This window comes from Drosophila subobscura, chromosome U (genome assembly GCF_008121235.1).
Source record: "Drosophila subobscura isolate 14011-0131.10 chromosome U, UCBerk_Dsub_1.0, whole genome shotgun sequence".
NCBI classification, from domain to species: Eukaryota; Metazoa; Arthropoda; class Insecta; order Diptera; family Drosophilidae; genus Drosophila; species Drosophila subobscura.
The window spans coordinates 871,691-886,836 of NC_048534.1; the positions used below are offsets into that span (position 1 = coordinate 871,691).

At 40.3% G+C, this 15,146-nt stretch overlaps 1 protein-coding gene across 1 annotated transcript in view; it reads right to left on the reverse strand.

Moving 5' to 3' along the window:
* Window positions 1-829: 829 nt before the first annotated feature.
* The window catches only part of LOC117901046 (histidine-rich glycoprotein), a 34,877-nt gene continuing 20,560 nt past the window's right edge, over window positions 830-15,146 (reverse strand). The window contains exon 2 of the mRNA XM_034811653.1: window positions 830-1,510. Coding sequence (XP_034667544.1) covers window positions 871-1,510 — 640 coding nt within the window. The 3' untranslated portion in view covers window positions 830-870. The remainder of the gene's footprint in view (window positions 1,511-15,146) is intronic.

The following is a 15,146-nucleotide window of genomic DNA, read 5'->3' on the forward strand; positions in this document are numbered from 1 at the left end:
TCTTTCCGTCCTGATGAGCGCCTAGTACTCAAAGACTATAAGAGCTAGAGCCACCAAATTTTGCATCCAGACTTCTTTATGCTTACACTGTTACAAGTGTATTTCAAAAATGAGCCCCGCCCCCTTCCGCCCCCGAAAAAGGGCGAAAACCTCCCAAATCTACAATTTTGAAGATAGCAGAAAACTAAAAACGCCATTCCGTAGGGAATGACCATATCTATCAGATCACTGAATTGGACAGCAGCCCAGCCGCTTTTTTTTATTTTTTGCACATTATCTCATTTCACACTGTGCTTCTCGCAGTGTTCGGCTCTAGGGGAGGGGGGCGAACTAAAAGAGCGTTTTGGCGTCCGAAGTCATGTAGGTAGATGTAGATGTAAAATTAAAAACAATCCACGTAGGTACTAATGTACTACTGAGTACCGGGTATAAAAGTTGTGACGCTTGACTCATGTAGGTAGATGTAGATGTAAAATTAAAAAAAACCCACGTAGGTACAGATGAACTACTGAGTACCGGGTATAAAAGTTGTGACGCTTAAGAAGCTTGTTAGACGTCCTTCCCCGTTAAGATTTATTTTTGGATGTAAGAAAACAGTGCAGGATCAGGGGACCTCTTTCTTTATATTTTTATTTTGTAAGATCCATATGTATGACGTTCCCGCCAGTTGTATATTCTAAATGTTTTCCCTTAGAATTCGAGATTGGAATATTAGTTTCCAGTTAAACAAATTCTCATTAATTTCATTCAGTGTAAAAATGGGTTTCCTCATTTATTTTGGCATCTAACAACAATAATTTTTTGGTACAGGTTCAATCAAAGATCGATGTTAACAATGATATCGTGTCCATGCTCGTGTTCTGAAGAGTGTCAGATTCCGTGTCCATGTCCAGATCCGTGCTCCTGCTTTAGAGAGTAGCCACTGGTATGAGAGACGCTGCCATGACCACCATGACCAAGACCATGGCTGTAGTCCTCATGACCATGTCCGGACTGTGCGGAATAATCCTCGAACTCTACGTGTCCACCCTCATAGCCGCTTCCATGGCCGTGTCCATGTCCGTGCTGCTCGACAGCCACCTGATGATGATCATACAGCTTCTCGCGATGGACAGTGGCCTGGAAGCCATTGTGCTTGTCTGCGGTGTAGTGGACAGTGCGCTTGTGTCCGTCGGCATCTATCAACTCATAGTGTCCGGTAACCTTATGGCCGTGACGTGATTCACTGGCCTCCTTCACGTCTCCCGTCTTGTGATCCTTGACGCCATATTTAAAGTCATATTCGGAATGCGAGTCATGGGGGCCATCGTGTCCGTTTCCATGACCGTGGTGGGCCCCCTCATGATGATCGTCATGAGATGTCAAATGCACCGAAGCATGACTCGAGGCGCCACGACCGCTATAATGCTCGTGCCCGTTGAAAGGAGTTGCCCGTATAGCCGCAATGGCAAACAGCACAAGTGCAATGAAAAACTGTGAGCATATTGGTATTAGGTTTTTTGCAAGGATCCTCCAAAAGAACACTTACTGTCTGGGCCATGGTACTTGAGATAGTTTATGAGTTGATCTAAGCTGGAGACTACTGCTTCGCGATCACCAAACCAATGTGAACTGTACTCAAATTCAGTGATAGTTATGGCTTTTATACATTTGGTGCGTTGGACAAATGGTTTGAACTTTCGAAAAAACCCAAAAACTAAATCGGTCTTTGGTATTTAGTTACGCCCCACAGTTTGCAGTTCAAGTTCAGGCCGCTGCTTGCTTTTCTTTTGCGCCCCAGAGAGAGGCCCCTGCAATTATATCTGAAAGTCGTCAGTCAGTGGACCCTTTACTGGTGTGTACAAAAAAAAGTGGAAAAAAGAATGCCCCAATGTAGTAACTCATTGTAAAATTTACTGTCGCAAGAATTGCCAATTTAAAGTGGCATTGTTTATGCATCGCATCGGCTGTCGTTGTCGGGTCATTATAATCCCCCTGTTTGGCTGGCTTTGGGATTGTTGGATTGCTGGATTGGGTTGGGGATGAGGATGGGTTATCCATCCACATCCACATGCAACAATAACACAGCCAACAAACGAGCCAGTCAAAAGATTTATGTGCCTGACAAACGTCGTCGAGTCGTTGACGTCAATCAGCCCCGACAAAAAGTCATCAGAATTGCAGTTTGCCGTTCTCTCTCTATCTCTCCTTCTACTTTTCGGACAGATCGAGCAAAGTCTTCACCGCTCCTTGATCCGAAGATCCCGCATGGAACTACTGTCAGCCTGTCTGTCTGTCCTGCTGTCGGCCTGTCAGTAGTCATTCGGCTACCGGTCTGTCAATGTCGTGTCGCCTTCATCAAAGGCCGCATTCAACTTGACAATGGGTTGGGATATTCGTTGTTTTGTAATTCAGCAAAGGATAAGGATTTGTGTAAGTGGATATACGCAATACAACGGAAGGAAGGAGCTGCAAGCAATTGTTTTATGTATTTTTTTAAATTTGCATTTGATGCGTGTATTAGCTGGGAGGCTGATAACACTACTCGACAAAAGCGAACTTTTTTTTCTCAAGGAACCAAACCTTTTTATACCCGGTACTCGAAGAGTAAATAGGGTATATTGTATTTGTGCACAAAGTGAATGCATGTAACGCTCAGAAGGAAACGTCCCCGACTCCATAAAGTATATATATTCTTGATCAGCATCAATAGCCGAGTCGATTGAACCATGTCTGTCTGTCCGTCCGTCCGTCCGTCTTGTTGAGCGCCTGGATCTCAGAGACTATAAGAGCTAGAGCCACCAAATTTTGCATCCATACTTCTGTATGCTCACACTGTTACAAGCTCAAAAATGAGCCCCGCCCCTTTCCGCCCCCGCAAAAGGGCGAAAACATACCAAATCTACCAAATTTTGAAGATAAAAGAAAACTAAAAACGCCATTCCGTAGGGAATGACCATATCTACCAGATCACCAAATTGGGAGCAGATCCGATTGGAGCATTATTATAGCCACAAAGAAGATATTAATTTGCAGTGGCAAAACCCACCTCGTCCCGCAGCTTATATTTGTTTTTTGCAGCGAGTCTGCAGTGTGTGGGTCTAGGGAAGGGGGGCGAGCTAAAGGAGCGTGTTGGTGTGAGAAGTGTTGTAGATGTAGATGACAGATGAAGAAAAAATTTAAAATTTGACAAAATACCGCTAAGGTGCAGATGTAGTACTGATTGCCGGGTGGATAAAAGTTGTGACGCGTAAGAAGCGTCTCACACGTTTCTTCTCGTTCTGATAGATTTCGGGCATTACTATTTTGTAAAGATGGTTCTTTTCTATGGCAGACATTTTTTAAAGAGTTTCCAAAGCAGGTTTTTTTTCGAGGTATCGGTTTATTTTTCCCATAACTTATGCATCTTGGATCGGTTTGTAAAAAAGTGTAATGGTCTGAATAGATTATTGATGCAACTAACAAGGTTAGTTGTTTTAGCTTACCGTCTGGGAAATATTAAGCTTTGAAATGCAAAAATTTTGATTTTTGTGACGTATTTTTACCAGTATTTAAGTCGAAAGGTAAGAAAGATATGGGGCTATGAAATAGTCTAATGACAATTTTTTGTTCTTGGTTTCTTGAGGTAAAATCGTGTCTGGTAGTGTAATTGGATGATGGGAACGGCCACAAAATCAGGAATTATTTGGGATATATTTGAGGGTATTACTAGTTATTGAAAGGAGACATTTCAATGGTAGTCTGGTTCTAGGCTCTCTTAAAATATTTGGTTTACAATTTATTTAGTCATGTTGTACGATTGGAACTCATTAACAAGTTCAAGAATTTGTAAAAATTAAAACTGATCTCCAAATTATTCTGAAAATAGTTCTAAATTATTGCCATTTTATTATTGTCTGTTGGGCAAACCTTTCCTTTCCAAACTCTATACTGTCCCTTAATTATGTTCCTTTTCCAATAAGTATTGTTCAAATATGATGCCTAATATTATACCACAATAAAGGTTCATCTAATTGAAGCATTGATTAATTATGCATTTATAAGTCGATGCCTCATTGAAAATCCCTCTCATTCGATCCAAGAAATTGGCCCTTCTGGCTGATCCTATATACCGGGGGTTGACCGTCACTGGTCATTGTACGGGTACGAGTACGAGTATGTAGTTGGCTGTTTGGCTGTCCTTGTTGCTATGTTGACAGTCAAAAGAGGACTGGACTGTCGGAGGGCTGGCTGGGAAGCTCAACTTTCGTTGTTCGTTGGGTTTCGTTGTCAGTGTCATTTCTGGTTGCGTTTTGTGGGCACATTTCGGCTGCTTGATTACGCATGTCAATCAGGCTTCCAAACTGCGACGACATGCTGTCAATCTTTGTGTCATGGCCGCTAAAGTTGTTGGTTGGTTGGTTGGATGGATAGCTGGAAGGAAGGATAGATCGGTCGGATGGATGGATGGTCGCTTGCCGGTTTGTCGGTTGTTGCTGCTGGACAACAAGTACGCTTGATTGCCGTGGTCCAGAAGGCATAGCCACAGAGACAGAGATAGAGAGACAGAAACATAAACAGAGACCAGGGGTAAAAGGCAAAGGCAAAGGAATTAAAAAACTGACAACTGATGATGCCACAAAGGTGCTCTCTCAGTGGCTGTTTGTGACAGTGACAGTAGCAGTAGCAGTGGCAGTTTCAGTTGATTCTGATGTTGTTGTTGCAGTTGCCATTCGATTGATGTGCATTGTATGTAAATTGGGCGGTCGTTTTTACATTGATGCCCTGTCAAGGGATAATCAACAGCAGCAGCAGTAGAAGCAACAGCAGCAGAAACATCAGCAGCAACATCAGCAGTCCGGACAACCTAGGGACAGCTTTAAAATCGACTTGAAACTCAATATACAAGACTGCAGCATATAAAATTGTCGCTGGCATTGCGAACTCTTTGCTCTTTTGAGGGTTACTCTTTTACTTGGGGGTTCTATAACGAGCCTCTTTAATACCATCGAAATGTTTCGATAATTTCACCCTTCATCCACCATCTCATGCCATACATATCCGCCTATGGTTGACATTTTCTGATATGCTGTGCGTTCTGCTGAATATTGAAAACGACAACGTTGTAGCTCCACCCGACAAAATGAATTTTTGAATCAACATAAAAACGAGAAGGGACGCGTGAGACGCATCTTACGCGTCACAACTTTTATACCCGGCACTCAGTACTACATCTATTCCTTAGCGGTTTTTTTGTAAAATTTTACATTTTTTATCTTTATCTGTCATCTACATCTATATAACTTCTCACGCCAACACGCTATTTTCGCTCGTCCCCCTCCCCTAGACCCTAGACTACAGATCCACGTCAGTGGCAGAGTCGCGGCAGATCAATTTGGTGATCTGATAGATATGGTCGTTCCCTAGAGAATTTTAGTTTTCTTTTATCTTCAAAATTGTAGATTTGGGAGGTTTTCGCCCTTTTGCGTGGGCGGAAGGAGGCGGGCCTAATTTTTGAAATACACTGGTTTCAGTGTGAGCATACAGCAGTCTGGAGGCAAAATTTGGTTGCTCTAGCTTTTATGGTCTCTGAGTACCAGGCGCTCATCAGGACGGACAGACAGACACGGCTCTATCGATTCTCCTATTGATGCTGATCAAGAATATATATACTTTATGGGGTCGGAAACGTTTTCTTCTGTGCGATACATACAACCGTTGTTCGCACAAATAAAGAAGATAACAGAAATCTAAAAACGCCATTCCGTAATGACCACATCTATCAGATCACCAAATTGGGATCCGATTGGATTATTATTATAACCAGAGGCCTCCGCCTCTGACACGTCTCTGCCTCTGCTGCTTCTCTGCCGCGTCTCTGTCCTGACTCTGCAGTTTGTTGCTCTAGGGGAGGGTGGCGAGCTGAAGGAGCGTGTTGGCTTGAGTAGTGTTGTAGATGTAGATGACAGATGAAGAAAAAATTTAAAATTTGACAAAATACCGCTAAGGTGCAGATGTAGTACTGAGTGCCCGGTATAAAAGTTGTGACGCGTATGAAGCGTCTCACACGTCCCTTCTCGTTTATTTTGTTGACATTCAAAAATAGCATTTCCCCACTTCAATCCTGAAATCTCTTTTCGTTTTCATATATTCTCAATATATGTACATATGTATGTATGTATATCTAGTACATAATGTTGCAAATAAAATATCACCAAGATACGAAAGAGGACGACAAAAAAAATGCGTCAAGACAATTCAAAGCAATTGCAATAAAACAAGAAACTGGTTGGTTGGCCGTAAACTTAGCTGTAATCGGTAATTGCGTTAAATAAAGTAAGTGGCCAGCCAGTCAGCCTGCGAGACAGCACGCAGTGTACACAGTGGACTCTAAAAGTGTTGAAGCAGCAAAAACGGGGGGACTGTGGGGCTGTTGGGGGTAAGGACATGTCGTCCCCCGATTCCAGAGTGTTGACAATTCTCGTCAATTACGTTGTAATGTCGTCGTCGTCATCGTTATCATCGTTGTTCTGCGTTGACGTTCCAGTTTCAAGCCACTTGATGCATTGCTTGACACATTATGATGCTTGATTTGTTGCCATGGCAATTTTGCCACCATCCTGTTCATGCCTCAAATGGAATTTAGCCAATCTTCACCCCTGCCCGACCACCTGTCTCACTCTCTGTGGCATCCACAGCGAAGGCCTTTGGCTTCTTTCTGTGTAAAGTGATTTTATCACTATGAAGGAATGAGTTTGTCGTGGCTTTTTTGCCTTTTTGCGTTATAATTACAAAACTTTTTTGTTTTTTGTTTGTTTGGTTTGTTTTATTTTGTACCACTCTCTGTGTACAGAAATAGTTAACAATGCTACAACATTGCTGGGCCTGCCATTTATTAATGGATAAGTCTGAACATGTTGGAAATCTCCTCTTCTTATGGCACATTGTTATCAAATATTTTCTTGCAAAAGTATTTCCTTAAGGAATTTCTAATGCTTTGAGAATGTAAATGAATACTATGATCAATGTGCTGGGGGATTTACTTAATTTAATAATAATAAAATTAAGTTAAAATAGCAAAATGTATAAGTAGAATAAGGTGGCGTACTCTGGAGGCTAGATCAAATTTCTGACTGTTATTATTATTAAAATGAGTATTCAATTAGACAACAAAGATAATTCTTAAACTCTTACAACAAAATTAAAAATATAATTTATTTGTAAATTTTGAGAACAACTTTTATTAAAAAAAACGAGAAGGGACGTGTGAGACGCTTCTAACGCGTCACAACTTTTATACCCGGTACTCAGTAGGACATCTGTACCTTAGCGGTTTTTATCAAATTTTAAATTTTCTACATGTCATCTACATCTACATCACTTCGCACGCCAACACGCCCTTTAAGATCGCCCCCCTCCCGTAGAGCCACACACTACACGAAGCACAGTGTGAATGTGAGAACGCGCAAAAAACAAAAAAAGCTGCTGGAAGGGGTGTTTGGCCACTGCAAATTAATTTCTTCATTCTGGCTATAATAATGATCCAATCTGCTCTCGATTCGGCGATCTGATAGATATGGTCCTTCCCTACGGAATGGCGAATATGTTTTCTCGTATCTTCAAAATTGTGAACACCGCAGATTTTTCTCGATTTGCGGGGGCGTGGCCAAAGTTTGAAATACACTTGTAAAAGTGTGAGCATACAGCCATCTGAATGTAAAATTGGGTGGCTCTAGCTTTCATAGGCTCTGAGATCCAGGCGCTCAAAAATACGGACGGACGGACAGACATGGCTATATCGACTCGGCTATTGTTGCTGATCAAGAATATATTTACTTTATGGGGTCGGAAACGTTTCCTTCTCTGCGTTACATACATCCACTTTGTGCACAAATACACTGTGTACCCTGTTCACTCTTCGAGTACCGGGTATTATTACGTTAATTGATCGTAAACTTGAATATATTTGAAATGAGCCGACAGCAGCAGCAAACAGCGCCAGAGGGGTACATAATTAGGAGTAGTGGATCGCCAGTCTGCCAGCCAGTCAGTCAGCCAGCCTAATCTCCCATAGCTGCCTGGTAATTGTCTCCCATGGTTTCGAGCTCCAACAGCTCTGCATTGTACATCGATATATAGAAGAAAATTATGCATGCTTCGGCCTGATAGACACATTTTTTTATTCACAAATATCTTACCAGTCATTATAAGCAATTGTCATTAATGACATTTTGGCTACCGCAATACTTAAGACTTTATCGTTGGAGATACCAGCCATCCATACACGAAGCGAGAGAAAAAACATCAATTTAAGTAGCATTTCCTGCCACTTGCGTGCGAGTTCTAGTTGGACTCCATTTTCCATGTGATCTTTGGCGGCAAGCAATAATTATAAGCGCGATAAACGCTCTGTCATCTCTATATATGTATCTCTCCCTCTCTGAGGTCTAAAAAATGCAGACTAATGTCCTGCCCAGCTTCGGTGTGCCCGGGCCTGGCTTGGCCTTTTGTTATGGGCATAGTTTTCTCATCGATCTTGTGATTAATCATAAATTGTAAACCTGAGTCTTCCGCCCCGGGACACATGTGTTTCATTAAAGTAACTGACTTTTTTTGTGCATGCACGTATATCTTTTTGTATACTTCTTTCATTTTGTATGGCGGCACCGCCTTCTATAGATTAATTTGTGGCCTTTTGTGGGCGACCTCACGTTTGATTACACACCTGCTGCCCAGCTACAGCTACCAGTGTTCCACATTTGATCGATCTATCAATGATATGTGGGCCATTATAATGGAAATAAATTGAACCATCGTATGAGGCATGTAAAAAGAGTAGAGGTTCTGCCTCATTTAATTCTTCGTCTTTGATTCACAGTAGGGATGCTTTATGGCTGTAATTAATCGCATTTGAAATTATATTTTGGAGAAGTTTTAAAAGTCATTCGATATTAATTAGTGATTCAAGTTTCAATTTGAAATAGTGATCTATGTATATTTGCAGGTTTCTAGTCAAGATTTGGTTGTAAATTATAAAGCAAGTTTTTGTGTAGATTTGGAGATCTTATAGATATGGTTATTCCGTAAAGAATAGCGTTTGTAGTTTTCTTTTATCTTCAAAATTCTGGATATATTAGATTTTCGGCCTTTTACGTGGGCGGAAGGGGGCGGGGCTCATTTTTGAAATACACTTGTAACAGTGTGAGCATACAGACGTCTGGATGCAACATTTGGTGGCTCTAGCTATTATAATCTCTGAGATCCAGGCGCTCAACAAGACGGACGGACAGACAGACAGACATAGACTCGGACACTAGACTGATCAAGAATATATATACTTTGTGGGGTCGGAAACATCTCCTTCTGTGCGTATGTAACGCATATATATATATATATATATATATATATATATATATAACGTAACCGTTATTCGCAAAAATACAATATACCTTATTTACTCTTCGAGTACCGAGTATAAAAATGTAAAATTTGACAAAACAACGCTAAGGTGCAGATGTAGTACTGAGTACCGGGTAGAAAAGTTGTGACGCGTAAGAAGCGTTTCTACAAAAAAGCGTTTTCATTGTCCTAATGATCGTTGGAGTGTGAATAGAAGGGAAACAGAATAGTTTTTATTATTATGTAGATTCATCTAATGGTTAAAGTTTGTTTATTCATATGTTCCATATATCATATCGATGTCCACAGGAGTTGTGTATAAACGTAGCCTGTTATTGACCTGATATTCTAAAAATCTTTATGAGGACTAATTGTGCATCCATAATTTCTAAGTTTATCTATTAAATTCTTGACTGATTAATAGAGAAAATCGTAAGTGGCATTTCTTAAAAATGAAGCTCCTTTTTCTAAAATATTTCTCACATGTGAATGAAGTCCCATGAAATTTAGATTTGTAGGAATCATAAAGCTGATGCTCTTATTGATCATACGTTTCCCCTTATTCCCACGATTTCTCTACACTTATGATAGGCGGTAAGAATAATACCCTCCTCTCTTTAAAATTAGCGAGCTCTCTAGAGTTTTTTATATTTGACAACTTTTTTGTACGCTGCCAGCTACTTTATATACTTTTTCGTATTGTCATATGATTAAAGTGATTTCCCTTCATCATTTCGATCAATGCATAATGCCCCTCAATTAGGGTGCTCTCCAGTGCACCCATCAAAAGTGACAATACGAGGGAGGGGAGAGCTCTTTGAGCGATCGGATGTGTGAAGTGAAGGATACTTGCTACCTAATCAGTGGCTACCACATCTGCAAACACAAAGTGCATATGGCCACATACATGGAGAATGCAAAGAGTGATGTGTATCAGGTTACCTTTACCTTGTGTCTACATCAATTTCACAGTTGTTTGAACCTAATTCTGAACCTGAACGTGAAGCTAAACCTACGCACCATACATATAATACTAAACCGTGCCGAGATGCCACTGCCGATACGTTACCGATTGTCATAGATTAGTTGAACGAGAACCCAAGAGGGAATAATGGAAACGACGACTCCTCCCAGTCAGTCACTCGTCACTTGGCGTATTGTTTTGCGATGGAACTACGGGATTTTGTTGCGATGTTTATCTTAATTCGTTTGTTTTCATCAAATTACAAAATTGCGTGTGATAACAATCACAATGAGAGTGAGGGTCTTGTTCTTAATCCCTGACGGACAGACAGGCATTCAGTTTCATTTGAGAGCTGTCCATCATGGAATTAGAGATATTTATCATAAATGTGCAAGAACCCATGAGAGTTAGGAGGGGGGTTGTGCCTGCCTGCCACACACTTTCCACATCACACTCGAAATTCAATCCACCCTGAGGTATAGAGTAACCCCGAACCCCGAACCCCGAACCCCAGAACCCTAAGTGCCATTGTATTTGACTGCCTGTCAGATTTGCGCCCAAAGGTAGCGCCCCTTCCTGCTCTACTCTCTCACTTGTTGTTGTCTTGTTGTCTATATCCCATTGTGCTACATATTTTGTCAGTTGTCTGCCAAGTGTGGTATCTGTTGTGCTCATCTCTTGGGCTCTCTTTATGCCCTTCGGCTTATTTAAAGCACAAACAATTATTTCCATCAGGATTTCACAAAAAAATCCACAAAAGAAAATAATTTCTAACAGCTGCTACTGCCATACAGACTACACAGAGTTAATTGTGAATTGGCCCTACTCGGCTTTTTTTTAAACTGGATTCTCCTTTCTGTTCCGGATTTACATTATATGTACGTATGTATATGTCCTATGCCTAGCGATAAGCACGGAGGTGAGAATATGTTTTGGTTTTTCGAAGAGATTTTTAGTAAGAAGAGATTTGCTGTGAATAGGAAAAACCACAAATATTTGTACTACACAAATGGGAAGCCCTGCACTATGGCTTGTCTGTTCTTTAATTACTTATAAACAAACTGTTGGACTGTCGGAGAGAGAGGCCATTGGCTATTGGGCATTGTCTAGAATATTTTAGGCGTCTAGGCATGGGGAAACCTTTCAACAGATTATAAAAATGTCAGTGTTTCAAAACGAATGAAAAAGAAAAAGGATCTTTGGAAAAGAATATTTTATATTAAATCGCAGCTTATAGAGTACTTCTGTAACACTTTATATAGTAAGTATTACTAGTGTAGCTCTCAGCAAACGCTAGACGTGTGAAGCGGGTCATGCAGCAGCACCTCTCGATCGGTTCTGCCTGGTGTTCAGCGGAGATTCCGAACGTCTGCTGGCTATTCTTGTAATCCAAGACTCTGTCTCCTCAACCTCTCCTTATTCACGTCCTTATATTAAATAAAACTATAAACTCCAACTAGAAATCAAATCCGTTATTTCACACAATTCTTAATGTTAAATGCTCCCTTGTCACATTCCACATATTAATCGTAACTAAATTCGAAATGTTTAGTCATGTTCGCTGGTGTGAGGTTTCCTGCACCCACCAGCAGTGGTTCCTATTCGTATTGAATCACCCTAAAAAGAGCAGTCGCTAAAGACCAACTACTACCTACTATCTAACTAGCTTTTGGATTATTGGACGGGACGTAGGTTTCAATTTACCAGCGTTCACATCGGATAGCACATATGCATGACAGAATGAGGATTGGGATTGGCATTAGCTAGGTATGTGTGTACGGGGAAAAAAATGGCACCGCCAGGTACGCCATGTCCCATGTCCTGTGCCACCTTTTGCCACATCCAAATTGGTTGAAAGTGGTAGGTGTACAGGGGCGCTAATCTCTGCAACACAGATTAACAGTCGAACAGACACAGAAGCCAATTTTGTGTGCCAGTCTGGCGAGTCGGACCAGGGCAGGCAAAAGGCTCTTGGTCGAATGACAGCAGCCAGAAGGCCTAAAATGTACGGCTTTCTGGGTAATTTGACACTTTTGGAGAGAATATAGAGTACGAGTAGTGGCACGGAGCGTGGGCCAGGGGCTAAGCGGGAGAGGTCAATGAGGCAGTTGTAGGGGTAGTAGCCATTGCATCAGAGACCCAGGCCCAAACCAAAATCTAGGATTAGTTTCATTCGTTCAGCAGGGACTCGAAATCGGGCTCTGTCCGGGGTCGAGTCTTGTGGTTACCGAGTGTCAATTGATCACAGACGTCTGCAGTTGTCATTTAATTTTCTGGTCACGCCGTTCGGCATTAATGATGTACGCTGAAGGCTGTATACTGAAAGTAGTTGCTATTGAATGAAAGCTGAGAAAAAGGGTAGGCAGGCTTAAACAGTGGAAGTTGTGCTCTAAATTAAGTTAATGGATATTCAGGGGTAGCAGGGACCGCAAATAACAGTTGTGAAGGCTAAATTGAAGTAAATAAATCAAAGTGAAGTATATATGTTACAGCAACATAAAATATACAGAAAATTATATTTCATTCGTGGCTATCAATATCAGCCAAAAACGATTTATATATTAAAAACATCCTTTGAACTGAGTGGTTTGTTATCATGAATGTATGTATATTTTTGATCCTTGAGAAAAGCCTTTCACGTGATACATCGCATGTCCTTCAAGGACGAATTTTAAGGATCTCACTATTTTCCTTTATGTTTAGTTTTGAGCTTTCATAATATGTTGCAGTACCATGCGGTGTATTGAGACTCTCCAACGATTAAGAGATAACACTGTTATTAATATAACTGAGACTGGATAGCGCGCCCGATGGATAGAGCGTGAGATAAGAGCTTATATGCTACAACTTCAGTAACGAAGAAGGTGACATAAAGAACTGGAAAAACGGTCGCTGCAATGCACTATGGGACTTTTACCATTTCTTTTGGCAAAAACTCTAGGCACGCCTTTTCTTGCAATTGCATTGCTTAATATTGCATTGATTAACAAACTTCCTGAATTTGTTGTCAGCAAAATTAAAAAAAAAAACGAGAAGGGACGTGTGAGACGCTTCTTACGCGTCACAACTTTTATACCCGGCACTCAGTACTACATCTTACTGCACCTTAGCGGTATTTTGTCAAATTTTAAATTTTTTCTTCATCTGTCATCTACATCTACAGCGCTTCTCACACCAACACGCTCCTTTAGCTCGCCCCCCTTCTCTAGACCCACACACTGCAGACTCGCGGCAGAGGCCGAAGGAGAGTGTGAATGAGAGAATGTGAAAAACAACAAAGCTGCGGGACAGGGTGGGTTTAGCCACTGCAAATAAATTTCGTTATTCTGGCTATAATAATGATCCAATCGGATCCCAATTTGGTGATCTGATAGATATGGTCATTTCCTAGGGAATGGCGTTTTTAGCTTTCTTTTATCTTCAAAATTGTAGCTTTGGGAGGTTCACCCTTTTGAGGTGGCGGAGGGGGGCGGGGCTCATTTTTGAAATACACTTGTAACAGTGTGAGCATACAGAAGTCTGTATGCAAAATTTGTTGGCTATAGCTTTTATAGTCTCTGAAATCCAGGCGCTCCACAAGACGGACGGACAGACATACAGACGGACAGACGGACGGACAGACAGACATGGCTCAATCGACTCGGCTATTGATGCTGATCAAGAATATATATACTTTATAGGGTCGGGGACGTTTCCTTCTGTGCGTTACATACATTTACTTTGTGCACAAAAACAATATACCCTATTTACTCTTCGAGTACCGGGTATAAAAAATTTATATTTTACGCTGAAGAGAAGGCGTTGCCTCGCCCATTTTTTAACATACCATCGTCTTATTAATATGAGCTTATTAATATCAAAACACTACATAGAAAAATTTTGTTTCGTTTTCAATTCATTAAGTTTGGCCACAACAAGTGGTCAATTTCCCCATAGTGCAATGGGTATGCGAATTCGGTAATCAAAGCTTAAGTAAAGTGCGCAGTGCGAGTAATGAACAACTTATGTTTGTAACTGTAAACAAATTGCTGACTTATGGTAACAGAAAGACAATGACTGACCTTTGCCAACATATTATGAAAGCTCAAAACTAAATATAAAGGAAAATAGTGAGATCCTTAAAATTCGTCCTTGAAGGACATGCGATGTATCACATAAAAGGTATTTTCTCAAGGATCAGAAATATACACACATTCATGATAACAAACCACTCAGTTCAAAGGATAATCAATTTAACTTTTATTTTCAACTTTTAAAATAAAAGTTACGGAATAACTCTTATTTTCAACTTTTATAATAAAAATCAAAAATAACTCTTATTGTTGATTTTTATTATAAAAATCATAATTAATTCCTATTTTTGATTTTTATTATAAAAATCATAATTAATTCTTATTTTTGATTTTAAAAGTAAAAATTTAAAATAACTGTTAATTCTGATTTTTATTTAAAAAAATTAAAAATACATATGTGTTATTTCTTACTTTTATATAAAAAAGTTTAAAATAATTCTCAGATTGCAATTTTTACTTTAAAAGTTATAACAGTTACGGTCTCTGAGGGATAGACGTTTGTGGGACTTTTCAAAGTATTTAATCTTAAAAAAAAAGATGGAGGGGAACTGAATTATTCACAACTTTTATACCCGGTACTCAGTATTACATTTCAAAATTTACATTTTACATCTTTTCTACATATGTCATCTATATTTACATTACTTCTCACGCCAACACGCTCTTTTGGCTCGCCCCCTCCCCAAGAGCCTCACACTGCACGAGGCAGAGTGTGTAATGAGAGAATGTGCAAAAGAGAAAAAAAGCTGCTG